Raw genomic sequence first — 26,533 nt, 5'->3', positions numbered from 1 at the left:
TTTGATTCTTCATTTTCTTGTGTAATACATCTTCTTTAGACATGGATATGAGAGTGTAATTTTTCATAGATATACACATGTATGAACTTAAAAAAAGAAGGTTAAAAAGCTTATTTATGTGAGTTATATTCGAAATTGACTTAAATCTCATCCTTAATTGATTATTCGATATGATTCTAACAACACTATATGATCTTCAAAACCTAACAAAACTAAATGAACCCTAAACCATAAAATTTGGTCCTTGAACCTCTTACGAACATATATAACTAGCAGTCACGTTGAGATCAACATCAACAGTACCAATATGAAACAAGCAGGGGATTCAATAATCTTAACATATAATTTGATTCAAAGAAAGAGTTATATACACTTATGAGAAGCCAGTCGAATATGCTCGAAAATACATGATCTAAGCAATAATTAGCACATATGAACTAGGCAACTAGCTTGCTCTTTTGTAACCAGACCAGCAGTGCATGCTTTAATGTTCAACCATTAATGAAATTCTTAACAATTATTTTTCATCCTAAACATTAAAATAATTTTTTTTTATTTTTTATTTCTCAGCAACCAAATGGCAAATTCTAAAAAAGACCAAGAGATCACAAAAGAAAAACAAAATTTCACGTAGAATAACCTAGTCTTTATTTATTTATTTATTTTTGTGAAGAGACAAATTAAAAATAATTCACAAGAAATAGAGTTAATCGAGAGAGTGCTTGTAATGGGCAAGTTGGTCAAGAAAAGGTAACAAGCGAGTCGACTCGACATGAAGCGAGTCACTAAACCTTCCACTGAGTTCGTCAAAAGCAGCATTAAAACATCAGAAGCAGTGCTTGATAGCCCCTGGATTTGAGTCACTAAACCCTCCACTTAGTTCATCCCTCCCCTCGCAGCTGAGTCCAGTGCGATGGCTAGAAGTAGGGCGCCAAGGAAGAAGACGAATGGTGGAAGCAGGAGTGGTGTGGAGAGGAATAAGATGATGAACAGTGGTAATAACGGTAAAAAAATGGTCAAAAATGATGATGTGATGTTTATAAATTAATGATAACTATATCGCACTCTGAATAAATTTGCTAAGTAACATATTTCAAATAATATATATTTATTAAGTAATTTTTAAATAAGCATGATTAAATATATTATTTTACATACTTTTAGTTGTGACCAGTTTTTTTTATTTTGAATGTTTTAGCTCAACAAATTTATACATTGAACCCATCAGTTAAAAAAAACCTAAAACTCTGATGACCAAACAAAAATTAAAATCAAATAGTTAAATAATAATTTTGTAATTTTTCATAGTCGGGTAACCAAAAAATAATTACTAATAGTTAGGTGACTATAGTGTATTTTACCCTTTAATATATTGCTTATTTTTCTTTTATCAATGGGAAAGATGATTCTTAACTTAGAAGACGAAATATTAAGAGTGGGCATTTAGGGATAAGATTAATTACGTATCTTCTAAATGATCTTAAGCTAGCAATTTGTATAAAATGCAAGACTGATGATTCAGCCAAACTTTAGAGGAATGAAATTTCACATGCTTATTTCACCTGCTAATCGATATATCTGGACATTGTTCTACTTTTACTTTTTTCATCTTGTTACAAGGTTTTATATAATTGATATATATTTGATGAAATGGATAAGTTGACAATTTACTTCAATTTATTCAGGTTTAACGTTTTGCATCATTTTTAACTATTTTGTAATTGTATTTATCCAAAATTATCAAGAATAGAAATGGCCCTGAACCAACATAAACATGAAAATGCAACCATTACCTTAGATGTTGAATGTTTTCAGGGAAGACTGTATAGATGCAAAGGAGATCAGAAAGCTAAAAGCAACTCCCCACTTTTTAGCTACATCTCAACAACAACACAGGGTACCACCACCATTCAGTTCCTCCCCCCCCCCCTTTCACTATTTTTTTTCTTTCCCTCACTTTGGGGTTTCAATCTTTTCTGTTAGCATAGACATGAAAGCTGCGGTTTTGGCAGCATGGTTGAGTTAAAATGAAAGGGAAAATTTTTGACTTCTCACAATTTACAATTTTACTTCTTGCTTTTTGAAACTTTCTATCCTAAAGAAGAAAGAAAAAAAAGGATTGGGCTCAGAGTGAAGAAGCCCTGCCAATCAAAAGACTGTAAAATGTAACAGATAAGAAGACACCATAGGAAAGATGGATGGATGGATGAGGAAAACCAAAGTAGATGGCATTAATGGATATTCCACGATGTCCAATGTAGTGACCCTAGGGTTTTTTGAGCTAAACACCAAGCAAGAACCTAAAGACATCACTCAACGAAACTATTCCTTCTACACGCTTGGTGCCGGCTTCCACAATCACGAGTCTCCTAACCCCTGCCAGACCACACAGGCAACAAAGCAATAGAGTAAATCACATTGTCGAAATAACCATAAGAGAACTAGCTGCATTATATGAAAATATAAATATATAAATGATACTAAAAATGATACCTGGATTTGCCAGCCGCTCCATCACTTTGTGCAAAGTATCCGATCCTAGACACATCTGACATCTTTGTCCATTGAAAAAATTTGCATCTTGACCCAGTTGCAAGGCCTGCAAGAGTCGAGCATCACCATTTTTGTTTTAAGGGCATGGAAATTTTGGCTAGTAAGAAAAGCCTTTTTGCTACTTGCATTTAACATAATAGATGCAAATAAACGAAATTTCACAATTACCTGATGAACACTCATTTCATCAAGATGAATTTGTGCATAAGCTTTATCCTTAGCCAAAGCAGTTATATCACTGTCAAGCAAACAAACAGAAAAGAAATTTAGTTACGGAACAAAAATACTTAAGTCTGGCATCCTACAACCTCTTCTGTCAATTTTCATTTGACGATAAGAAAAGGCATTACCTTCGTGAATATATGTCAAGCAACGAGTCATTCTCATCCACTATTGGTATCGAACTTACCTCAGCTGCAAAATAAGGTGTAAAATCATGAGATGATTAACAAGAAGAAAGGTGGGAAAGGCAAATAGACAATGGTGAAAGAACAGGACAGCTTATGCAAAGAGTGGCACAAAAGCTAAGTGTTACCTTGAATTAACAATGATAAGGCAGCACCAAGAGTGGCATTTGGTCGCAGCATTGCCAATGGCCGACCATTTGGTTCCCCAATGTTCGGTACCCAAGTTCCCAACGGAATTGAACAAATTGGTTGTTGAAGGATAGGCAAGGAGCTAGCAGAATGCTTAAAATGTCTGCAAATACCTGAAAATAAGGTTCTGGTTAGTGAGACCTCATGTGCCCTCATCAAACGAGAAAGAAATCAAGTATCTTCAACGACAGACGGAAAAGCTTACATTTTAGTATTTCAGACAAGGTGGCAAGATGTAGCAGCTGTTGAAATGAACCATCCCGTGACGTAGAATGCATGATAGGAACAGTAGCTACCTTACTTTTCAAAATCTTCAGAGCAACATCCTTCAAAGAATCATATGGCCCAGCCTACAAACAATGGTCATAAATGTTACAGAACTGATGCAAAGGTAGGCCAAACCTTATAAAAGGTAGCTTCAACTTCAGTGAAGTCCGACACTGATCAAATATTAGCAAAAGAAGTATATATTACCTAACTTAAACAAGCAAGTTTGACTGAAGGCATGATTGCATGGGCTATGAAAGTACTATGAAGATTGTTTAGAAGCATGGGCCATGAAAGAAAGACTCTGAGAGCTTAAAAGGAAAGGTATTTATTCTATTCTAAATTTGGGAGAGGCATCAAGATTGAATAACCTCAGTATCGAGAGATTCCAAATAATCATCCTTCCAAAATCTAGAATAGCAATGAAGACTAAGAAATCATTCTCTATTTCATGATAGGTTCAAGAAAACTCTAGTAACAACTCATCATTAGATGAACTTTAACAACTCTAGTAAAAACTCTAGGCTCAAGATCATATGGTCAAAACAACTCATCCTTATAATCTCAATAGTTACAACTCATCATTCTAGTCAAAAACATTAGATGAACTTTAACAGTTTCGTTTAACACACAGAGCATGAAGTCAGTAGTGAGTCAAATCAGAGGCTGAGACATGACTGATGAAATAGAGATGCTAGATAATCCCAGAAATTGAAGCACTTACTTGAACAAGACATCTAGGATATGACCTAGCATTGCCATCAATCTGTCTGCCAAGATACACCTTTCCCTCCTTCCAAGCTGATATTGTGTGTGTCTCTAGTTCTTCCTCAGTCAAATTTGAACCATGATTTCCAAGCTGTCCTTCAAAGGATTAAATATGTTAAACATACTCAAGGAACATTGTTGCATATAAGGAAAAATTAACATACATTTCCACATCTCAACTTGTATCATGTATGAGAAAATTTAAGAACGCCTCATTAATACAACTATACAAATATGTTATGTTAACTATTGTTTTACAGTTTTGAGACATACAGTTAGCCACAGAGAACAAAAAGAGTTGTTTACTCACAGAACTTGTAATCATTATTAAATAGCTAAATATTTAAAAGTTAACCAATATTTTTAAAATGAAGAACAACTTCAAATTGTTTCTCAAACTATCATCTATCAGACAGATACATACAAGCTCTTAGCCATCACTCTTATAGGGTGTATTAAGTAAGCAGGCATACACTAACTGTATTATTTATGTTTAACCTCTTAGTACAAGTACCAGAAGGCTACCCATTGTTAGGTATACTCCAGTGTTCCTTTCCTAATCATCTCTTTCTCTTTCTCTCTCTTGACAACCATGAACCTCTAAGTCAGCATAAAAGAAGCATGGTTAGTTTCCAGGCCAAAAGTCCCATTAAAGTAACAGCCACAATTTATTCCATGAAAGTTCACTTCCCTAATTCACAAATTTTTGGGTCTCTAAAAGGGCCTCGGCTTTACTGAAGTTGCAACTTTTTATTCCAAACACAGATAAATATTTCCTTAAACATAAACTTATCACAGCGTAGATAGAATTTGAACAAAACCATAATTTTTCTTCCAAGCTCACTTCTCTTAAGATAAGAATGAAGTCCAATGCACTAAGAACTCCAACAAATTGGCCCTTGCAAGAATCCCAGAGAGGAGCCACAGGAATTCCCTGAAAGTTGTATAAATCAACAAAGATGATATTTGAACTCAAAATCAGCAAGGTGAAGATTAAAGCCTAGATAAATTGCACATGCTTGTAGCAAGGAAAAAGTCTAAACAAAAAGAAATTGATATATAAAAAAATAAAGAGGAAGAAGAAGAAGAAGAAACTACAGACAGAAGAATTACTTCAAATAGGATGCATAAAGTTAAAACATAAAAAGAGGAGGCAGTAAAAGGGAAAAACAAAAAATAAAACAAATGCAATACAAGGTTATCTTCTCTCTAGATGACAGATGCCAAAAATCAGGAAATACATGAAGTGGGGCTTTTATGAGGAGTGATTGTGCATATCTTGCCTTTCTGCATGTTCCTGAGTTTAGAAATGAGATTCACCTGTTCATACAGAATATGGAATGCTTGCTTCACAGCTATATTAACATCCAAGGCAATAACCTGCAACAGCGGCCAGAGTCAGATAGAACCAGCCTCAAGGCACCAGAATAAGTTGACACATAAACAGCTCGCAGAGAATGGTAATCCATATTCAAACCTTGCCTGACTCCGCAAGCAACTCATACGCAGTGTGTCTAGACAAGAAAGCAGATACACGATTACGAGAGACCTCTAAATCAGCATCCGATACTGTTGTAACTGGTTCCTACAAGTCACCCCAAAAATGAACATAAGTGCTTATCCACTTAAACTCTAGCAAAGGCTTGATCCCTTTGCAAAGAGCACCTTAAAAAGGACTGCTAAAACACAAGTGAATAAAGGACTCAGGTAAAAATCATTGGAGAATAAGATTCAAGTGTTCAAAAAGAAGCATACCGAACTAACAAAAGCATCATCAACATCCATGTTGGATCTGCCCGGGGTCTCAGTACTAAAACTAGGAGCAACCAAATTTGGTTCCCTAGCTATAAAGATGGTGTTAACTATACCATAATTATCGTTTACAAAGGGCTGGTGCTCGTCGTGCCGCCATTCACCATCAACAAAGAACTTAAACTGCCAGTAAAAGGAAATAAAACCTTAATATAAGTGTCCAATTTAGGAATATGTTTGCATTTCAGAGTCAGGACTATACATACATCCACGTGATACCAGATATGGACATGCATTCTCTACTCTTGGATTCATTGCTCAAAATATTTCAAAGATAAACCATTACGGAATGGTTACATTTGATAACAAAATCTCAACGCATATTATAAAGAAGCACAAGAGCTATTTAAGCGACAAGCACAATCCTTCCATATAAAATAGGCTGGACAAAAGGACAAAAGAATATCATATAAGTGTTGGGAGAATGCCATCCATACTTATAGCACTTTGGCTACTGGTGACTTGGCATGCAGCTAAAATGGTAATCAAATTGTTCACTAACACTTCCCCATCAAAACACAAATAAAGTACATATAATAATCATAAAAACACAAATAACCTGATGATATCCAGGACTTAAGCTACAAATAACTTGGAATACAGTAGGACAACCCTCCATTGGAGACATAGGTATATGCTCTAACCACCTGTGCACAACATGAAACAATCAATTGCAATGCCCAACCTAAATTAATGGAAACCTTAAAATAAATCAAATCTAACAATTAAGTCTAGGAAGTGATGGAGAAAACAAAAATCAGCCTCTCACCTAGTAAAGGAGCCACTAAGAAACACCCTTCTTCCCCCATAAGGCCAAACAAACCGCATTGGAATCAAAAGTGGCCCTGAAACTCCACTATTGCCATGGCCGGTATCTGGACCAGAACCGAACATCTCCTCCACAATTTTTCAGAGATGATAAATACAAATACAACAATTTTCCCACTTGATTTTTTTCCCTCCTTTTCTCACCACAGAAGCACTAAATTCAAGCAATTGGAAGTACTTGCTAAGTTGCACCTGACCTTTCCGAGATTGATAACTTAAAATACATGAAATTTTCAAATAGGGATCCTCTACAACGAAAAGCAGAGGACCCCTTAACGGTTATACATTAAAAGCCACCAAATCAAAACCATACCCAGAAAAATAAGTTCACTTTTTTTTCTCTGATTATGACATAAAACCCCCGAATTCTTAAAATGGGAACCCTCTAAAATTTAACCTAGTTTCAATAATCCTACATGTGGCACCCCAAAACCCAATCTAAGCCACCTTAAATCAACAAATTCAATCCCGAAAGTCAATAAATCAAACAGCTACCAACAAACTCCAAAATCCTACCCGAAAAAAGAAAAGAAAAGAGGATCATAAAAAAACAAATTTGAGCCCTGATCTGACCTCAAAAGCAAGAACTTAACCCTGGCTCGAACCCAACAAACCCTAACAAACTGAAACCTTTGAGAAGATAAGTGGGACTTTTAGTAAGCAATTTCGGAAGGAAATTGAAGGGTTAAAAAGGAGAGCTTGAAATATGAGAAAAACCCTAACTTTGATAGAGAAAGTTTACAAAGAAGTTAGCATTGATTGGATCTTCTACAGGTTTTTGTGACCTATCAGTGAAGAATCTGATGATGAATAAAGAAAATGGGGAAAATGGAACAAATTTATATATATATCCATACATACGCATAGTAAATAATAAACAACTTAAAAAATATAATATTAATAACAATTACGATTACAACTGCAGTAGAAAACTTTGATGCAGGAAATTTTTACTTTTTAGACTTAAAGCTTACCCATAGAAACTTCTATTTACTATTTTCCTTCTTTTAATTATTTGCTGATTATGTATTTAGCTATGGAAATATTCATTGAAAATTAAAATGCTTGGGTTATGTAAGGCTGTGAGTAATTTTAAATATTGTGTTAAAATAATAAATATTATTAAAATTTATAATAAAATTGTTAAAAAATATTATAATTTTATTTTAAAAATTAAATCAAACTATTTAAGTTTTGAAAGAATAATAAAAGATAATTGGCCAACAAAATAACAAAAAAGAGAAATAAAAGTCTTTTTATTCATAACCAAAAAAAAAAGGATGATGCATAAATGTTTAAAAGTTTTCTTTTTCATTTTATTTAAAATTAAATAATTTAATAAATTTTCCTCAAACTTAATGTATGATTAATTAAAATTATGTTTGAAATATTTAAGATGCTTTCTCATCTCAATATTCTAAAAGAATATTATTCTTAAAAACATTTAGAATAAATTTTGATTTATATGTTTGATGCGCTAAATACTTTATTAAAAATGTAATAATGAAGTTAATTGAATCTTAACCTAGTTGGCATTATCATTATTATTAGTGTAAGAACTCATGAGTTCGAGTATGATGAAATGTGTTTATTCTCTTATTTTAAAACGTGATAATGAATTTAAAAAATAATAAAGAAGAAGAAAACAAAAAACTCCATTTATTAATAAATGTGCAATTTAACTTGAACCTTTTTGAATAATATTGATTTTTTTTATTTGAAATAAAAATAAATTTATTTCAAAATTATTATATAATCAATATTAAATATTTTTAAGATTTGACTGTTAAAATTATTTATAAATTTTGATCAAATGCGTAATATTATACATAATTTTGATTTTGTATGTAGAATTTTCATTTGATCTAATTTTCAAAAATTACTAACATAATCATCAACATATAGTTATTTTACATTTGCATATCGCACACACAAATAATTATATTTATCTAATATATAAATAAATTAACGTATTTTTTTAAATGCGTGCAATTGAATCGAAAATAAAATTTCCATATATATATTTAAACTATAATTAAAATTATATATATATAATTACGTTAAATTAAAATTCCTATAACAATTTACACATTAAATTAAATTAAAATTTATGTAATTTTAAAATCTATCCCCTAAAAAGACATTCCATAAAATAATGAATATAAATAAATAAGAAAAAAAGTGAACTTTGTCTCCACTTTCTAATAATATATAAAAATCATATTACTATAAAAAACCATATTTAAAGAAAATTATTTGTTAAATGAAAATTACATTATCAGGAAAAGTCAATATGGCGTGGAATACCAAATGCCTCCCAACATTACCCAGATAAATCACTTTCCCGGATTTGAGGGAATGTAATCCCTCAAAGAAAATTATATTCTTTAAAGAATTAATACTTTTTAATATTCGTCGAATTTGGGGTTTAGGATTTTAAGTTACACGTTATATTTTGTGTAAGTTATAGATTTAATATTTATATTTTAATTTTATTATTTTTAATTATTATATTTTTAGAATTTAAAAATTTTAGTTCTAATCAAATAATAATTATTAAATTCATTAATTTACTTTTTATAAATTTTAAATTTGATGTGTCAAATATATTATCGCATGTGTAATACTATATTTGTTTTGTTATTTTTACGTATTATTCACACAAAAATTTTAATTAATAGATTTAATAATGGTTGTTTGCATTAAGACTAAAATTTTGAAATTAATATATATATATATAGCTACTAAGAATGACCCAATTTAGAAACATGGTCTAAATCTACAACTTTTCGTATAATACAAGAGTAAAAACATAATTTAACCAAACATATTTAATTGCAACCATTAAGTCCAGATTAAAATTTCAAATTAAAGTACAAATACTAAATGCACAATTTAGAAAAGTTACATGGATTAATAGCAAAATTTGACCTTTAATGTACTTTTAGTCCTTAAATTTATATTGTTTGTCAAAACACCCCAACATGATCAAAAAATTACCCTTTATTAACTTTGTTGATGTGACATGCACGTGGAAGTCCATATCTATGCTACCTTAGCAAATAAATATTTTTTATAATTTTTAATAATTTGTATATTTTAAATTTTTATATTTAAAAAATTATTTAATTGCTAACATGATATCTACGTGTATACCACATCAACAAAGTTAAATTTTCTATCATTTTTTGATGATTTGACAAATAATATAAATTTAATGGCTAATAGATAATTTTTTTCTTTTTGTGAATTACGAAGAGTACAAAGCTCTAATAACAACACAACTAGCACGATTTAAACCCAAATTACACTTAGGACAGTGAACACCTTAATTATCATACCTTAATTATCATACCAACACACAATTCTAAAATGATTTTTGTTAATAAATATAATAATATTATATGAGATTAAATTTTGTATAATATAAATTATTGACGGTATATATATAATATCTTAATTATAAGTAAAAGGCATAAAAAAATGAAAATAAATGTCAAATCGAAAAGTGGAGCCGAATAATAATAGGTGTGGGGTTACAATCAATGGGCAGCTCCTCCACCATGGGAAGAGAGATGACGCTGTAGAACTTCATAAAATTCCCAAGTCCAAAACTGTAGTTTTCCCCCTTCAATAATTATTTTAATTAAACAGGTCTTAATCACAACTAATTATTTAGTTATGTAATCAAATCAAATCATGGCTTGCAATATTTCCTATTAATTATATATATACTTTTTCTTAATTCTAATTTGGCTTGATTAAAATCTAACCAATTGTACCTTTTTAAAAAAAATTAAAAAATCCAAAAATCATTAAAAACTAAAAATAACTTAAAATTAAAAGAAAACAAATTTTTTTCAAAATTTCTAAAAAAATTTAAAATTTAGAAAACAAAAATTAACCTAAGTTAACCAATATTAATTGTGTATTAGAATTTACCTGTAGTTAACGCCAGTCAATATCGAAATATTGAGAAATTATTTTATTGACACTTCCTACTATATCATTCACTGTCCCTTTTCAATTATTTAATGACATTCTATGTCATTGATATATAATTTTAGTAATTTTTTTACCATATACCCTAAATTTCGAACCAATAACCTTAAACCCTAAATCTAAATCATAAATTATGAACCCTGAATTCAAAATTCAAAACTTTGAACCCCAAACTCTAAATCTCGAATCTAAACGTGAACTCTTGGGGTTCGAGTTTATGGTTCAAGATTCTAGATTCAAGGTTCGAGGTTCAACATTTAAAGTTTCGAATTCAGGATTCAGAGTAAAATATTTATTAAAATTATGTATCAATAACATAAAAATTTATTAAAAATATTAAATAATTAAAAAAGAATAGTGGATGATGTAATGAGAAGGGTCCATAAAATAATTTTGTTTTGAATTTATATATACAAGCATTCATCAACCCCCTAATGCTGGGGTATTGATTTTTATTTATTTAATTATAAAAATTAAAGTGTATTATATTAAATAATAAGAATTTTAATATTTTAAGTGAATGAATTTATAAAATTAAATTAAAATAACAAACAATACAAAAATATGTGCCGAAATGAGATAAGAGAAAATAAATAAAGATGGAATAAAATAAAAAATTACACAAACATAATATACATATATGAAAATCTTAACACAAAAAATTCATATAAGTATTTTTAAAAAAATCCTTTAATTTCTCTCCTGCTCCCTTTTTTTTCTTACCCAACCAAAAGTAAATAAATAAAGATGGGTATATCTACAGTAGACTTGTTCGTAGACCGAGTCACTCGACTCGACTCGAAGGTTCGCCTAAAAAGTGAAAGGGTTTAGACAAAAAATGTTGGCTGAAAAAATGGGCTTGGACAAAAAATAATATTCGTTTTAAAAACGGGTCAGGCCTTGTGTAATACATTTTTAGCCTGAGCCTGGCCCGAATTCACTAAATGACAAAAAAAATATTTTTTTTGTTATTTTAATAATATATTCTTGTTGTTTTTTTTTCCATATTTTGCTACAATTTCACTATTATTTTGCCATTGTTTTGTTGTTATTGTTTAGATATTATATAACACTTGTTTTATTGTTAATTTTGTTATTATTTTAGAGATATTTTATTGTTAAGTTGCATTTATTTTAATATTATTTAAGTATACATATTTTTTAAAATTTATTATTAAATTTTTCAAAAATATTTATTTTAACATTTTTAGTATTTTTGATGTATTATATATATATATTTAAAAAGTATGTAAAAAATAATATAATAAAAAATTTTAATATAAGTCGGCCAGATTAGGCCCAAATTTTAGCATTTTTTGAGTTGAGTCTGGGCCTAGCAAACAAACCTAAATTTTTGTTTAGACTCGGTACGACCCATGATCACCTCTAATCAACCGTGCATATTCCCTTTTTGTAGTGTTTTATAGGTTTCAATTTTCTATATATTTTATTTTTTTATAAGATGTATACTTTTAACCATAACCCCTAGTCCTAAACTTAGATAAAATAAATAATTTTTAATTTCTAATATTTTTTAGAAAATTTAAATATATAAATATTTTTATATAATATTTTTTTAATAAATCGACTGGATTTTTATTAAATTCATAAAATCTAAAGAAACAAAACTTTCTGCATAATTGGACTCGAGTCCAACAAAGCAGGCCTAATAAAAAAATGATAAAGAAATAGGCCTTGTTCCACAACAAATTCGCCCATAAAGTTTTAAAATAAATGAAATAAAACAAAACAGAAAAAGGAAACCTACTCCTATCATTTCCAGTTGACAGCAACAACTAGACTCCATAAAGCAGCGTCTTTTCACATCACCGTCACAGCTATTGATGATAGCATATCTCAACAAAATCTTTTAGCCTTCTGCGACCTTTTCCAAAGGAGCCTTTTCCCTTTTTTCAATCTGGAAATCTTGGCCTTTTCTTCTCCATTGCACGACGGACATAGCTTGGAATACCATCCAACAGGTAATGACCTCCTCCTTTTTTTAATGCCTCTTTTGCAATAATATGGGTATATGTGCTCTCTGACTTTGAAATAAAATGAAACCTAATCTCTTGAAAATGAATCTTTGTGCTTTGGATATCCTTGATAAGTGCCCCGATAATCAATCTGTCACAGTCTGTATTTTGGCATTTCTTTATTACAGTTCTTGAATCACCCACTATTTCCAAAACATTAAATCCCACAGAAATCCCTAATCATGTGGCTTGTAACCCTGCATGTGCCTCCGCCACAAATGGAGATGCAATATCGGAGTGGATAACCGACTTAGACGCCAAGATTTCGCCCCTCACATCTTGTACTACCAGTCCCGAAGCAAATCTGAAGGCTTGTTGATCAAAAACTGCATCAAAGTAAATAGCCACCCTCGTTCTCCTATCACCGTGTTTAGGACCTCTGTCTTCTTTTAAGATGAGTGTCTTCTCATTTATTCCTTTCAACTCGGAAATGTAACTGGAGATTTGTTTCGAGATGTCTCTACTCGCCGTATTTTTGCTTTTATATATTGACCTATTTCTATTTGCCTAGATTAACCAAAGCCTGCAGCAAAAGAGGCAACACTATTCACTAGCCCCTTGATTAAAAACCCAGGTAAGCCACTCCCATATACTTTAAACGCCATTACTAAGTGTCCAGGAAAAATTTAAGTACCTCCATACTTCCACCGTTGCAGGACACTGCCGAATACACGGTTACTATCTTCCTCGTATTAACGGCACCTGGGATACCGAGCTTCAACAACCATTCTTTTATGCTTAAGATTAGTAAAAGTAAGAATATAATTCCATGAGATTTTTCAAACTGTAATTTTAACTTTCAAAGGGATGTATAAATTCCATAGTTTTCTGTAAAAAACTTTAGTTTCAACCTGTATAATATTATTACTAGGATCCAAAGTAGCCTCTTGTAATAGTTTATAGGCACTTTTAACTGAGAAATTGCCGGGCGATTCTCCTCTCCATACTTTCATCGTGTACTATCCTCGCCAAAGGGATCTGCATAATTTTCCTAGCAATATTCACAGTAAAGGTATTAACAAGTAAACATGTTTTCCAAGTTCTATTTGCTCCCTCAATCAAGTCCGACATTAACTGGATATTCTCGTTGCTGTTTTGATTCTATAACTTGTCTGCTTCATCACCCTAAATCCAAAGATCATTCCAAACAGAAATCCGATCCCCTGTACCAACCCTCCTGCATAAACCTTTCTCTAAAAGTCTTTTTGCTGACCAGACGCTCTTCAAGGTAAGCGAAGGTAGGTTTCCTAATTGAGCATTTAAAAAATTCGAATTCGGGTAATATTTAGCTTTCAAAACTCAAACTAACAGAAAATTTGGAAAGTTAATAAGACACCAACATTGTTTAGCTAATAATGCAATATTGAATTTATCGAGATTTCATAAACCAAGACCCCCATATTCTTTTAAAGAGCAAATGTCCTTCCAGGCACACCAATGAATTCCCTTTCTACCTCGACTTTTCTGCCGCTAGAATTTTGTAATTATTCCCTCCAATTCAGCACATAAAGACTTAGGAAGTAAGAAACAAGTCATAGAATAGGTTAGAATGGATTGGAGAACAGCCTTTATGAATACCTCATTCCCTCCTTGAGAAAGGTGTTTTATACTCCAGTTATCAAGTCGTTTCTTTAATATATCTTTTAGAAATTGAAAAAATGATTTCTTTCTTATTCCCACTATATTGGGTAATCCAAGATACCGCTCTGGATCATTTGAGCTATGTACCTCAAGCACACTGATTGTTGTCCTTCTTTCCCCCTCTTGCGTATTTGTGCTAAAAAATATTGTAGACTTAGTAGAGTTGATACTTTTGTTAGAATTGTGTGACCCAAATTCTAAGAGATTGCTTGCAAGTAAAGTTAAACAAAAATATATTTTCTTTCTAGAAGATTTAGTATTTATTAGTATAATATATTTAGCATTTATTAGTATAGTCTATTTGACTTACTAATTTAGCCTATAAATAGGCTCCTTTACAATCTTAGAATTAAAGAGACACCCATTAGATTAGAACTCATAACACATTCAGAGAATTTTGTGTTTACGTTTGAGGGTTTTTTGTTTTCGGGGTTTAGTTTTTATATCCATCTTTTGTACTCTTCATTCTTTTGCCATTATAGTAAATTTATCTTTGCCCGTGGTTTTTTATCCTCTTTTGAGGGGTTTTTCCACGTTAAATTTGTGTGTTCATCTTCTCAATTTCTTCTACTATTTTTACTTGTTCGTTGCTTAATCGGGATGATCCTAACAAGTGGTATCAGAGCTAGTTTAACTTTCATAGATCAGCCCGGTCAGAAATGGCAGCAACAAGGTTTGAAATTGAGAAGTTCGATGGTGAGACAAATTTCAATCTGTGGCAAGTTCGGATGATGGCAATTCTAGTTCAAAATGGCTTGAAAAAGGTTGTTACAGGGAAAAAGTCTGAGAATCTAAATCAAACAGAATGGGAAGAGCTTGATGAAAAGGCCTTATCTGCAATCCAGTTGTGCCTCGCAAATACAGTATTGCAGGAGGTATTGATGGAGAAGACCTCATTCGCCTTGTGGAAAAGGTTAGAAACTCTTTATGCGACTAAGTCTCTGGCTAACCGTTTAGTGTTGAAACAACGTCTATTTACGTTTCGCATGAACGAAGGTGAGCTTCTTAAATATCACATCAGTCAATTCATTACTCTTTTAAATGATTTAAAGAACGTTGAGGTTCATATTGACGATGAAGATCAAGCTATGCTATTATTGTGCTCTTTACCCTCTTCATACAAGTCTTTCAGGGAGACCCTGATTTATGGCAGAGACAAACTCTCATTCGAAGATGTGAAGGGTCATTTGTTGAATAGAGACAAACTCGACAATGAGTTTGATTTGAATAGCAAAGCAGATAGACAAGCTTCCGTTTTGGTAGCATCAAAGAAACGAGACAAAAGGTGTCGCTATTGCAAAAAGTTAGGTCACGTCAAAGCAGATTGTTATAAACTGCGAAATAAAAGAGCTGCTGAGAGTAACGAGGAAGATGTAGCTGGTGCTAATTTGGTCGATGAAGGCGGTGATGATTTCTTGTTAGTGTCAACGAGCGATAACTCCAAGCTTACGTCTGAGTGGATCCTAGATTCAGGATGTTCTTTCCACATGTGTCCCAATAGAGAATGGTTCTCCACATACAGTTCAGTTGAAGGTGGAGTTGTGCACATGGGAAACGATTCATCTAGTAAAATAATCGGTATTGGTACTGTTAAAATTAGGATACATGATGGGACGATTAGGACACTCTCAGATGTCAGGTATGTACCTGATTTACAAAAGAATCTCATTTTCTTAAGTATTTTAGACTTGAAAGGATGCAGAATCAACATCGAGTCGAGCGACATTAAAGTATCTCGTGGAGCTCTCGTTTTGTTAAAAGGTAAAAGAACCGGCAGTCTTTATATTCTGGAAGGTTCTACAGTGACCGGTGAAATCGGACGTCCCTCGTCCGTTACGGAGTCAAAGTCAACTCATTTGAAGCGGAGGCAACTTGGTCATAGGAGGGAAAATGGTATGACCGTTTCGTTGAAGAGAGGTTCTCTTTTGGATGCAGGTTTTGAGAAGTTAGGGCAGTGTATTCGTGAAAATCAGACCCGGGTTAGTTTTGATTTGGCAGTGCACAAGTCGAAGGCTAGAAGTCTTCCAGCTTCTAAGCATAGATTCGACTCAGTTAATTCCCTGCATAGTTCAAGATAGGCCCGTGGCGGGTTTTGGCAAATATGGCATTGAAAGAATTCGTGTCTAAGGTGGAGATTGTTAGAATTGTGTGACCCAAATTCTAAGAGATTGCTTGCAAGTCAAGTTAAACAAAAATATATTTTCTTTCTAGAAGATTTAGTATTTATTAGTATAATATATTTAACATTTATTAGTATAGTCTATTTGACTTACTAATTTAGCCTATAAATAGGCTCCTTTACAATCTTAGAATTAAAGAGACACCCATTAGATTAGAACTCATAACACATTCAGAGAATTTTGTGTTTACGTTTGAGGGTTCTTTGTTTTCGGGTTTTCGGGGTTTAGTTTTTATCTCCATCTTTTGTACTCTTCATTCTTTTGCCATTATAGTAAATTTATCTTTGCCCGTGGTTTTTTATCCTCTTTTGAGGGGTTTTTCCACGTTAAATTTGTGTGTTCATCTTCTCAATTTCTTCTACTATTTTTACTTGTTCGTTGCTTAATCGGGACGATCCTAACAACTTTAATCAGAACAGATCCCATATTCATGTAGAATCTGCTTCAATGAATGAACCCCTCTTTTAGTAGCCTCCCTAAATAGAATACAATCGTCCGCAAATAGAAGATGTGAAACATACAGACGACTTTTACTTGCCTTAACTCCTCTAATTTTTCTTCATGTCATTGCTAGCCTCATAAAACTAGAGAGACCTTATCCACAAAATAAAAATAAAACGAGCTCAAAGGATCACCCTGTCTTAGTCATCTAGAACGGATAAAAGTTTCTCCAATATGACCATTGAAGACCATTGAATATGAAACTGTAGTTACGCATTTCATTAGGGAGTCAACCCATTCTGAATCAAATCCCATTTTCTTCACTATTTCTTCCATAAAGTTTTATTTAACCTTGTCGTACACTTTACTCATATCCAATTTCACCACCATGAGTCTTTTTTTCCCTACCTTCTTGTGCTTTAAGGTGTGCAGAATTTCATAGGCCAGTAAAACATTATCAAAAACCAATCTCTCAGGCATAAAAAGTACTTTGTGCTAAATCAATACATTTGTCAATCACAAGCCGGAGATGATTAGCAATGGTTTTAGCCATCAATTTGTAGAGCGCATTACATAAACTAATTGGTCTAAATTGAGTAATATTTGAAGGATTTGAAAATTTTCGAATTAGCACAATATTTGTTTTATTGATCGAACTAATATCCATACCTCCATTCAGTAGATTAAGGCACAAGGATGTAATATCTTCTCCGATAATTGCCCAACACTTCTAATAGAATAACACCGGGAATCCATCCTCTCCTGGTGCTTTTATAGGACCCAATTTTGCTAATGTCTCTCGGATCTCCTCCTTAATGTAACTCGCCTTTAGTTTAGAATTGTCTTCATCTGAAATGCAACGATCAATTCCTGACAAAATATGATCATAATTTCCCCTTGTCCTAGCAGAAAACAACTGAAAATACGATCTGGCAATTACTTCCGTTTCTCAAATTTCATCCGTTTCCCTGCCATCATCAAATTACATTTTACGGATAAAATCCCTCTTTTGTCTCTGTGTCACCTGTTTATGAAAAAATGTAGTATTTATATCCCCGAATTTTAGCCAATTAACTCACGCCCTCTGTTCCCAATAATGCTCATCCTTTTCGATCTCAAAATTAAGTTGAATCTTTGTGTCAATGAGTTCTGCCAAATTTTCATCATTCCTTTCAGCTTCCAGCAAGTTTACCAATTTAAAATATAACACCTCCTTCTTCTCTTTCATGTTGTATGGAATTTGATTAGCCCATCTCTCCAAACCTCTCTTAACACTTTTTAATTCAGTAGATCTCCTGTGAAATTTTTCCAAATATTTCAAACCTCTTCAATAAATGATTCCTCCAAAACCCACTAAGCTTCAAAATTGAAACTCCTATTAGTTTTCCAATTGTCTTCACGTTTTGTAATAATGAACAGTGGGCAATAGTCTGAAAAGGAATGAGGAAGATGTTGAATTTGAGACTCAGAAAATAAAGATATCCATTTATCAGTAGCCACTCCCCTATCTAAGCATTCTTGAATGTTTATTTTTGGCAAATTTTCTCTCTCCCAAGTAAACCAATTACCAGAATAGCCCACATCCATCAAATTACAATCCCCCAACACCTTACGAAACACTTCCATTCGTCCCTCATCTCGAGGTAAGTCTCCTTTTTTTTTGAATCCATACAAAATTTTATTGAAGTCCCTACATACCATCCATGGAAGCTCCCCAGCATTGCGCAAATGTCTCAAAAGATTCCACAATTCATCTCTATCCTGCGTATAAGGAGATCCATAAAAACCAATAAATCTCTATTTGTTATCTTCATCAGCATCTTCTATTACCACATCAATACGTCATTTTGAAAAACTTTGAAGCATAATATTAGTATCCCCACACCATGCCAAACATAATCTACCTCTAGATCCAATCGATTCAACATCACTTTCGTTAGGAAAACCACAACTTCTTTGAACTCTTTCCATCTGACTCTTATTAATTTTTGTCTCCATTAAGAAGACTATTTGAGGATTATATAACTTCAGCAAATACCGAAGTCTTCGAACTGTTCGTGGGCTCGCCAAACCACGGACATTCCAACTTAAAATTTTTATTGTGCGCGGTCAGTTTGCCTCTTGGCAGTCGCCGATGGCAAATGATTAATTTCCACCATTATTCTATTTCTTATCGCCAAAGTGTTGATCTCTTCATTGGCTGTCAAAACTTTAATCATCCCTTAGCTCTCTTTTTACCCTCCTCTTCAATTAATACACCATCTTCTAGATCATGTTCCATTGCAGTATGAAGCTGTCCAACAAATGGATTTTCTTCCCTTTGACGCAAAGTAGACATCATCCCTTTCAAATTAAATCCCAATACTGGATTAATATTCTTTCTATTTTTCGTATTTTTTCCTATGCCCCACGAATTGCTTCCCAATACTTGACTTCCCTATCTATTTCCACCTAATTCTCCCTCTCCTTCCTCACGTAACCAGGTAATATTCATTGTTAAAGCTCTTCAAGATTGTGCTCGCAGCGATAAGTCCCAACCCATTTCAGCAATTTCCACTCATAATGCCATTTTTGCTTCACAAAAAGAATCACTATGGCCCAAATGACCACAATAAAAATAGAAAAGTGACAATCTTTCATACTTAAATCTGATATATGAACATTTTTCGTAAAAAAATATCTACTTCTTTCTCTTCAAAGGACGCCGTATATTAATTTGGACTCTTATTCTTATAAAATTTCGATTTTCTTTTCCCAGATTTGAACCATCATACTCTCTAAAGTTCCCTATGAAATTACCCAATTGCGTTGCCAGATTTTCAGAGAAAAAACCAACAGGAACATAATAAATATGTACCCCAAAAGGTGTAAAAATTAAAGGGAATTTTAGTGGATCCTCCCCCCATTGCACCTTGTATAGCACCAACAAGTGATTATTAAAAGTCCATGGTGATCCCTTTAAGACCCTCTCCATGTCCATAATATGAAAAAATTGAAACAAGAACCTTTTCTCCCCCATATCCCGAATCTGAACACCCCAAACCGGATGCCATAAGTTTGCCATAGTACTTTTCATTGCTGGAAAGTGAATAATACTAGCTATTAGGAAGCAGCCCACTAATCGAAAAACCCCCACCTTTATTTCCTTATTCGACTCGAATTGTACTCGTAAAATTGTTTCTTCCTCCTCATCAACCTTTAATCCAGCGAATTTTGATTCCATGATTACAAGCAAAACCTCAACCGTGGGTATCGATTTTCTAAAAGAATTAAAGAAAGTCCGATAAAAGCAGTCGTCAAATAAATAAGAGACTAAAAAAAAAATAAAAGCATGCCAAAGAGAGCAGACAGATGTGTGTTAGTGTAGCAGACTTTATTAATCCTTTTTTATTTTTATATAATTTTAAATGTACACTGACATGGCGTTAACAAATTAACTATTAATGAAACAAGGAAAGAATTGTATGAAACAAAAGCACTACATCATCCAATATCTTTTACCAATTATTTAATGTCATTTCAACATCTTTTTCCATGTTATTGACATATTATTTTGGTAATTTTTTAACATGAACCCTGGGTCCATGGTCTAGGTTTAGGGTTTCAAGGTACAGAATCAAATGTTTACAGTCTAGGATATAGGGTTTAAGGTTTTAGTTCAAGTTAAAAAAATACCAAAATAATGTGTCATGAAAAAATATGTTGAAATAACATTAAATAATATGGTAAAAGATACAGAATAATATGGCGTTTCTGTTTCATACAATTATTTATTGCATGCAATAGATATGTTATGTATCACTGTATCATTCATTTTTTTAAATATTGACATGTGATCACAAATAATAACATTAACTTTGAATATCAAAAAATTATTTGTCAAATTTGAATATCCTATTAAAAAAATTATATTAAAAAAATATAAATCAAATTCGAATCCTAAATTAAATATTAAACCATGTATATAAAACATTTAGTTGACAAAACTTGAAGGAAATGGTGTGGGCTATCATGAAGCATAATGTAAAAAAATAATTATGATTAAAATGGGTGTTGGCCCCTCTCTTGCCTTATATAAGTGTTTGAGTAATTCTGGTCTGCTGGTTGGAGGACAAGAAGAGACTCTCATAATATGCTCTCAACACTGGATTCCCTATAATTAATCATCAAATTTTATGATTATTTCTTTTCCAACTTATGTCATTTCTACAATCATAAGTGAAAACAGCGAAGTAAATATTTTGGGAGTTTTGGAGTACAAATTCATCATAAAATACAAGAGAGTGAAAATTAAAAATATATTTAAATCTAAATTAAAATAAAATCTAAAAATATTCACTGTTAATAGAATTTGAAATCTAAGAGCAATTTTTGTTAGCAATAGATGGTTAAATTTTACGGTTTTTAAAAAATAAAAGTACCATAGATGTTGTATAAAGAGTTAATTTTTTTTATTATTTACAAATAAATAAATTATTCATCGTACATCATATTAAAATATAATTTAATCATTTTTGTTAAAAAATTTACTTATTTATATTATTAAAAATAAGTGTGATTGATGAAATAATCATAAAAATTTATCTTACAGATACTTGTATTCTTAAACCTCATAAAGCCAATAGTTTTGAAAATCAAAGTCCAAACTGAAGAGAAAAAAAAAGTTGGTTTCCTTCGGTGTGATCTTCTAGTGGCAATCACCAACCACAGTTATTAGGCCCATAAGGAGTATCACTTTTCGAACACTGAGGATGGTAGTGCCGTCGCCATTTCTGCTTTCATTTCTAGTTCAGTTCCTGCTTTTCCATTTTGCTTCATTGCCAGATATGGGTAAGCTTTATTCTTCTTTAATTTTCCGTTCAATTGTTAATGGTGGAAGTAATCTTTCTAATTCCCACTCTTCTTCTTCTAACTCTATTGCTACCCATATCAATGCTTTAAGTAAGAATTCCATGCCTGCAAGTGGAAAGCCAAAAAAGTATGATAGTTTGGATAATGTTGATGATGCTTTGTTTTTGTTTAATAAGATGATTCACAAGTACCCAATGCCTTCTGTCGTGGAATGTACCAAATTATTATGAGCCATTGTTCGAATGAAACGTTATGCCGTTGCTGTTTCTATGTGTAAGCAGATGGAATTCTTCGGAGTTTCCCCTGATGTTTGTACTCTGAACATCTTGATTAATTGTTTCTGCCACTCAGGTCAAATTGATCGTGCGATTTTCTGTTTTGGGGAAAATGCTGAAGTTAGGTGTTGGACCCGATGTTGTAACTTTATCCACTTTGATTAATGGACTTTGTAATCAAAGTAAGATCTGTAAGCCTGTGAGTTTGTTTGATAAAATGATTGGACATGGGTATCGACCTAATTTAATTGTTTACAGTACAATACTAAATGGGCTGTGCAAGATGGAAGAAAGGGGTTTTGAACCCGATATTATAGCATATAATAGTGTCATTGACTGTCTTTGTAAAAACGGGTTACTAAATGAGGCTCTCAATCTCTTCTCCGAAGTGAAGGTGAAGGGCATTAGACCAGATATCTCTACTTACACTTGCTTAATTCACGCTATGAGTAATTCAGTCCAGCAGAAGGAGACAACAAGGCTTTTGAATGAGATGATGGATAACAATATTTCACTTAATATCGTCACGTATAATACATTGATTGATGCACATTGCAAGGAGGGTATGATTTCGGAAGCTGTAGAAATTGTTGACACAATGAGAAAGCATGGCATTGAGCCTGATGTTGTTACCTATAGTGGCATTGAGCCTGATGTTGTTACCTATAGTGCGTTAATAGACGGGCATTGCTTGCAAAACCAAATGGGTAAAGCTGTAGAAATTGCTTTCAAAGAAGGGATGCTTTCTCAAGCTAAATATATTGTTGACACAATGATAATGCAAGACATTGAGCCTGATATTGTTACCTATAGTGCGTTAATAGATGGGCATTGCTTGCAAAACCAAATGGGTAAAGCTAAAAGAGTTTCAGTTGAAAAAGGTTGTGCACTTGATATACGTAGTCACAACATCATTATCAACGGATATTGCAAAGCTAAGAGGTTGGATAAAGCAATGGAACTCTTTGATGAAATAACTCAAAACGGGCCAATTCGTGATATAGTGACATACAACACTCTTATGCAAAGTATGTGTCAATTAGGGAGAGTTTCTACTGCATTTGAACTTCTGGTCAAGATGTGTGCTTCTGGACAAGTTTCAAATCTAGTGACATGTTGGATTTTGTTGGATGGTTTATGCAAAAGTGGTAAGCTTGAAGAGGCATTGAAACTTTTTCGAGCAATGCGGACAGTAGGTTTGAACCTAATATTGTCCTTTATAATATCTTAATTAATGGCTTGTGCAAAGCTAAGAATACTGAAACTGGAAAGGAATTATTTCATGAGCTCTCAGATGTTTATACATACTCTATATTGATTAATGGGTTCTGTAGAGAGGGATTCCTTGATGAAGTATACCAGTTGTTTAGGAGCATGAGAGACAATGATTGTTTACCTGATAGCTTCTGTTATAATATAATGATCCAGGGATTTCTTCAAAACAGCTATACCTCGAAGGCAACCCAACTTCTTACAAAAATGGTGAGTAAGGGTTTTTTTTGCAAATATATCAACTTCCACCTTATTTCTAGATCGTATCTTACGATCTAATAAATCAATCTTGACCTGAAATGTTTCACAGATAGTGTAAAGACTAACATTTGTGAATGTAAATCAATTTGTTCATATCGTATTGCCGTGATTTCATTCTTCACTTTTGTGCTTAACTTTTATTGTGGATGGACTTTAGATATTAGAAGTTGCACTATTTTAATGTTATTTTAATGTTTTAGTGTATTTGATGTATTATATTTTTAAATTTATTTTTATATAAAAATAATATAAAAAAGTTAATACGGACGGTCTAGACTCGAGTTTATCATTTTTATTAGGGCCGGACTTCAACAAAAATTTAAGCCTATTTTTCGAGCTGGATTAAGCCTATACCTAAACTTTTTACTTGACCCGATCTAGTCCATAAATAACTCTAGTGAAAATCATTTTGGCTCAAAAGGAAATAAAAGAGAACTTAATTCGCAAAAGTATGCATGTGTATTAATTATTCTAAAATTAATTGTACGATGTAAATCTAACATTGATTATTAAACGTGTCAAAATTTTAAATATAAATTTCATACATATATTAAGAGATATTAACAATGATTAGATGAATAATAAAGTTGTAACGCCCCCTAACCCTATACCGTCATCGGAACAGGGTTACGAGACATTACCAGTCAGTACAGTCCAATTTCTGTCGTTAATTAAAATAAATATTTACACACATCCTAGTTTTAAGATATCGTCCCAGTCCAATTTCGGTCATTAATTAAAATAAATATTTACACACATCCTAGTTTTAAGATGTCGTCCCTTTAATGGGCCCTCGCGGTCCAATATGAACAGTAAATTCAATTCGGGACTAATTTAGAATCACTACGAATTTTTAGTAAATTTCAAAATTCATACTACATACCGTTGCCAACCATAATTTACTCATTTCATGAGTACATCTACAACCTAAATGACTCTCATAAAACATCCTAGGTACATGCCATTACCAATAATTAACACACTTTACCTTAATGAATTCGGGATCGAACTGGGATGCTGATTCAACGTTCTATCTTTACTAAACCTGCGCACGGAAACAAACCGTATGCTGAGTATGGTATACTCAGTGGTATTTCCATAATCCGAACACTTAATAATATAACAATTAAACTTAAAATCACAATAACAATTATAAGTATTCATTTATTTGTTTTATAGATAAATTTTCAATTACTTACCATATAAATTCTATACAAGTCATATAACAAACACAATAACATATTTGTTCAATTCTTTTCATTTACTTACCGTATAAATTTTATACAATATATTCACAATTCACTTGTTTTCACACTTTATTTCTTAACAATATACCATTTAATTCATTCTAACATCAATCATCATCCATTTGAATTTCACTCATTTCATGAACCTTTTGGTTCATGTTTTCAATCTCATATCTCAATTTCAATTCTCAATTCAATTTCTCATTTCATTCTAATAGCTCAATCAATCAAATTCACTCGACTTATCTTTTCACTTATTTACCCCTATTAACAAGACTCGGACCTTGGCGGATACACGGATCCAACCAAACACACCAATATGGCACCCAGTGCCTCATTGGATAGTTCGAAGCAATATTTGACACCCAGTGTCTCATCGGCCTAGCCGAAGTAAAGTTGGTACCCAGTACCTCATCGAATCTATCCGAAGAAATATAGTGACACCCAGTGTCTCATCGACTCGAGGTCGAAGAATCCCTGAACACTTCCAATCCTATGGCATGCCAACTATATCCGACTCAGCCCGATACTGTTAATAGGGTATTCAATTCACTTTCAATTTTTTTCAATCAATACACATTTTAATTAATCACATAAATTCATAATTCAATACAATTCAATTCACTTTTCAATAACAAATATCCAAATATCACAAATCTCACATTTAAAATTTTCAAACAATTTATATTTCAATTCAATTCAAATAATCAATATATATTCAATATTCAATATATATATTTATATATATATACGCCAATTCAATCAATATAAATTCAATAAATTCATCACATACTATATCAATCCGTTTCATTTGCAAAACACAATAATTCTTACTTCAAAACACTTAATATACATATTAAGAAATAAATTCAACAATTAAGTATTAGGTTCGGATTATAGAAATACAAACCGTAATTTTCGAGCTAACTCCCGTTGACTTTGTCTTGTCCTTTCTTAGCCGAGATTTCTGGTACCACATTGACTACGAAATTAATACAATTCATAATCATTAATACATTACTAATTCATATCTTGAGTTATAGAATTCTAAATTAAGATCCGCTAATTTTTCCTGAAACTAGACTCACAAATCTTCTTACAATAAAATTTTCAGAATTTTTGGTTTAGCCATTAAGTACAGTTTATTCTTTAAATTCACCCCTATTCTGCTGTCTGACAGTTTCGTCCCTTCTTCACTAAAAATTAATTATCTCACAGTACAGAACTCGGATAACATTCTCGTTGATTTATAATGAAAATAGACTCATTAGGGATTCTAAACATATAACTTTAAGCCTCTAATTATTTTTATTCAATTTTTGGTGATTTTCCAAAGTCAGAACTGGGGAACCCGAATTCATTCTGATCTTGTCTCACAAAATTCATTATATCTCATAATTTACAATTCAATTACTTATATCGTTTCTTCTATAAGAAGCTAGACTCAATAATATTTAATTTCATATTTTATTCATCCTCTAATTCAATTTCTACAATTTTTGG

General features: G+C 32.2%; 2 protein-coding genes across 11 annotated transcripts; one reads left to right on the top strand and one right to left on the bottom strand.

Moving 5' to 3' along the window:
- Positions 1-1,771: 1,771 nt before the first annotated feature.
- On the bottom strand, positions 1,772-7,758 carry LOC107894262 (sucrose nonfermenting 4-like protein). Of its 2 annotated transcripts, XM_016819527.2 has the most exons (13): positions 6,766-7,758; positions 6,556-6,643; positions 5,940-6,119; positions 5,662-5,769; positions 5,505-5,564; positions 5,029-5,118; positions 4,141-4,275; positions 3,355-3,499; positions 3,089-3,262; positions 2,904-2,967; positions 2,722-2,791; positions 2,494-2,599; positions 1,772-2,376 (listed from the first exon to the last, which is right to left on the bottom strand). In XM_016819527.2, exons 1-13 carry the CDS (start codon positions 6,888-6,890, stop codon positions 2,282-2,284), a joined length of 1,440 nt encoding a protein of 479 aa, XP_016675016.1. In that variant the 5' UTR covers positions 6,891-7,758; the 3' UTR covers positions 1,772-2,281. The 2 variants fall into 2 exon arrangements, with proteins under 2 accessions (XP_016675016.1, XP_016675023.1); XM_016819534.2 differs by lacking the exon at positions 5,029-5,118 and having other exon boundaries at positions 6,766-7,690.
- Positions 7,759-12,439: 4,681 nt separating this feature from the next.
- Positions 12,440-23,810, top strand: LOC107894276 (pentatricopeptide repeat-containing protein At1g62590). Of its 9 annotated transcripts, none has more exons than XR_005899912.1 (4): positions 12,557-12,808; positions 13,087-13,198; positions 13,374-13,436; positions 13,519-13,889. XR_005899912.1 is itself a non-coding variant. In XM_016819547.2 (3 exons), exon 3 carries the CDS (start codon positions 22,363-22,365, stop codon positions 23,479-23,481), a length of 1,119 nt encoding a protein of 372 aa, XP_016675036.1. In that variant the 5' UTR covers positions 12,440-12,808; positions 21,716-21,954; positions 22,327-22,362; the 3' UTR covers positions 23,482-23,810. The 9 variants fall into 9 exon arrangements, 3 of the variants coding, with proteins under 3 accessions (XP_016675036.1, XP_016675054.1, XP_016675047.1); XR_005899911.1 differs by having other exon boundaries at positions 12,575-12,808; positions 12,991-13,198; XR_001683213.2 differs by having other exon boundaries at positions 12,578-12,808; positions 13,033-13,198; positions 13,519-13,804.
- The last annotated feature ends 2,723 nt before the right edge of the window (positions 23,811-26,533 follow it).

The sequence above is a fragment of the Gossypium hirsutum genome, chromosome A08, assembly GCF_007990345.1.
Source record: "Gossypium hirsutum isolate 1008001.06 chromosome A08, Gossypium_hirsutum_v2.1, whole genome shotgun sequence".
NCBI classification, from domain to species: Eukaryota; Viridiplantae; Streptophyta; class Magnoliopsida; order Malvales; family Malvaceae; genus Gossypium; species Gossypium hirsutum.
The sequence above is the reverse complement of the archived record's forward strand: the minus strand, read 5'-3'. Positions and strand labels throughout refer to the sequence as shown.

What these genes read in the sequence shown, in the direction of transcription:
- LOC107894262 (XM_016819527.2), bottom strand. Translation starts at nt 6,890, where the DNA reads ATGTTCGGTTCTGGTCCAGATACCGGCCATGGCAATAGTGGAGTTTCA. An exon ending in TAAGTCCTGGATATCATCAG is followed by an intron (nt 6,120 to 6,555) that starts GTTATTTGTGTT and finishes TTTTACTGGCAG; the next exon opens with TTTAAGTTCTTTGTTGATGG. An exon ending in TGCTTGCGGAGTCAGGCAAG is followed by an intron (nt 5,565 to 5,661) that starts GTTTGAATATGG and finishes CCGCTGTTGCAG; the next exon opens with GTTATTGCCTTGGATGTTAA.
- LOC107894276 (XM_016819547.2), top strand. Translation starts at nt 22,363, where the DNA reads ATGCTGAAGTTAGGTGTTGGACCCGATGTTGTAACTTTATCCACTTTG.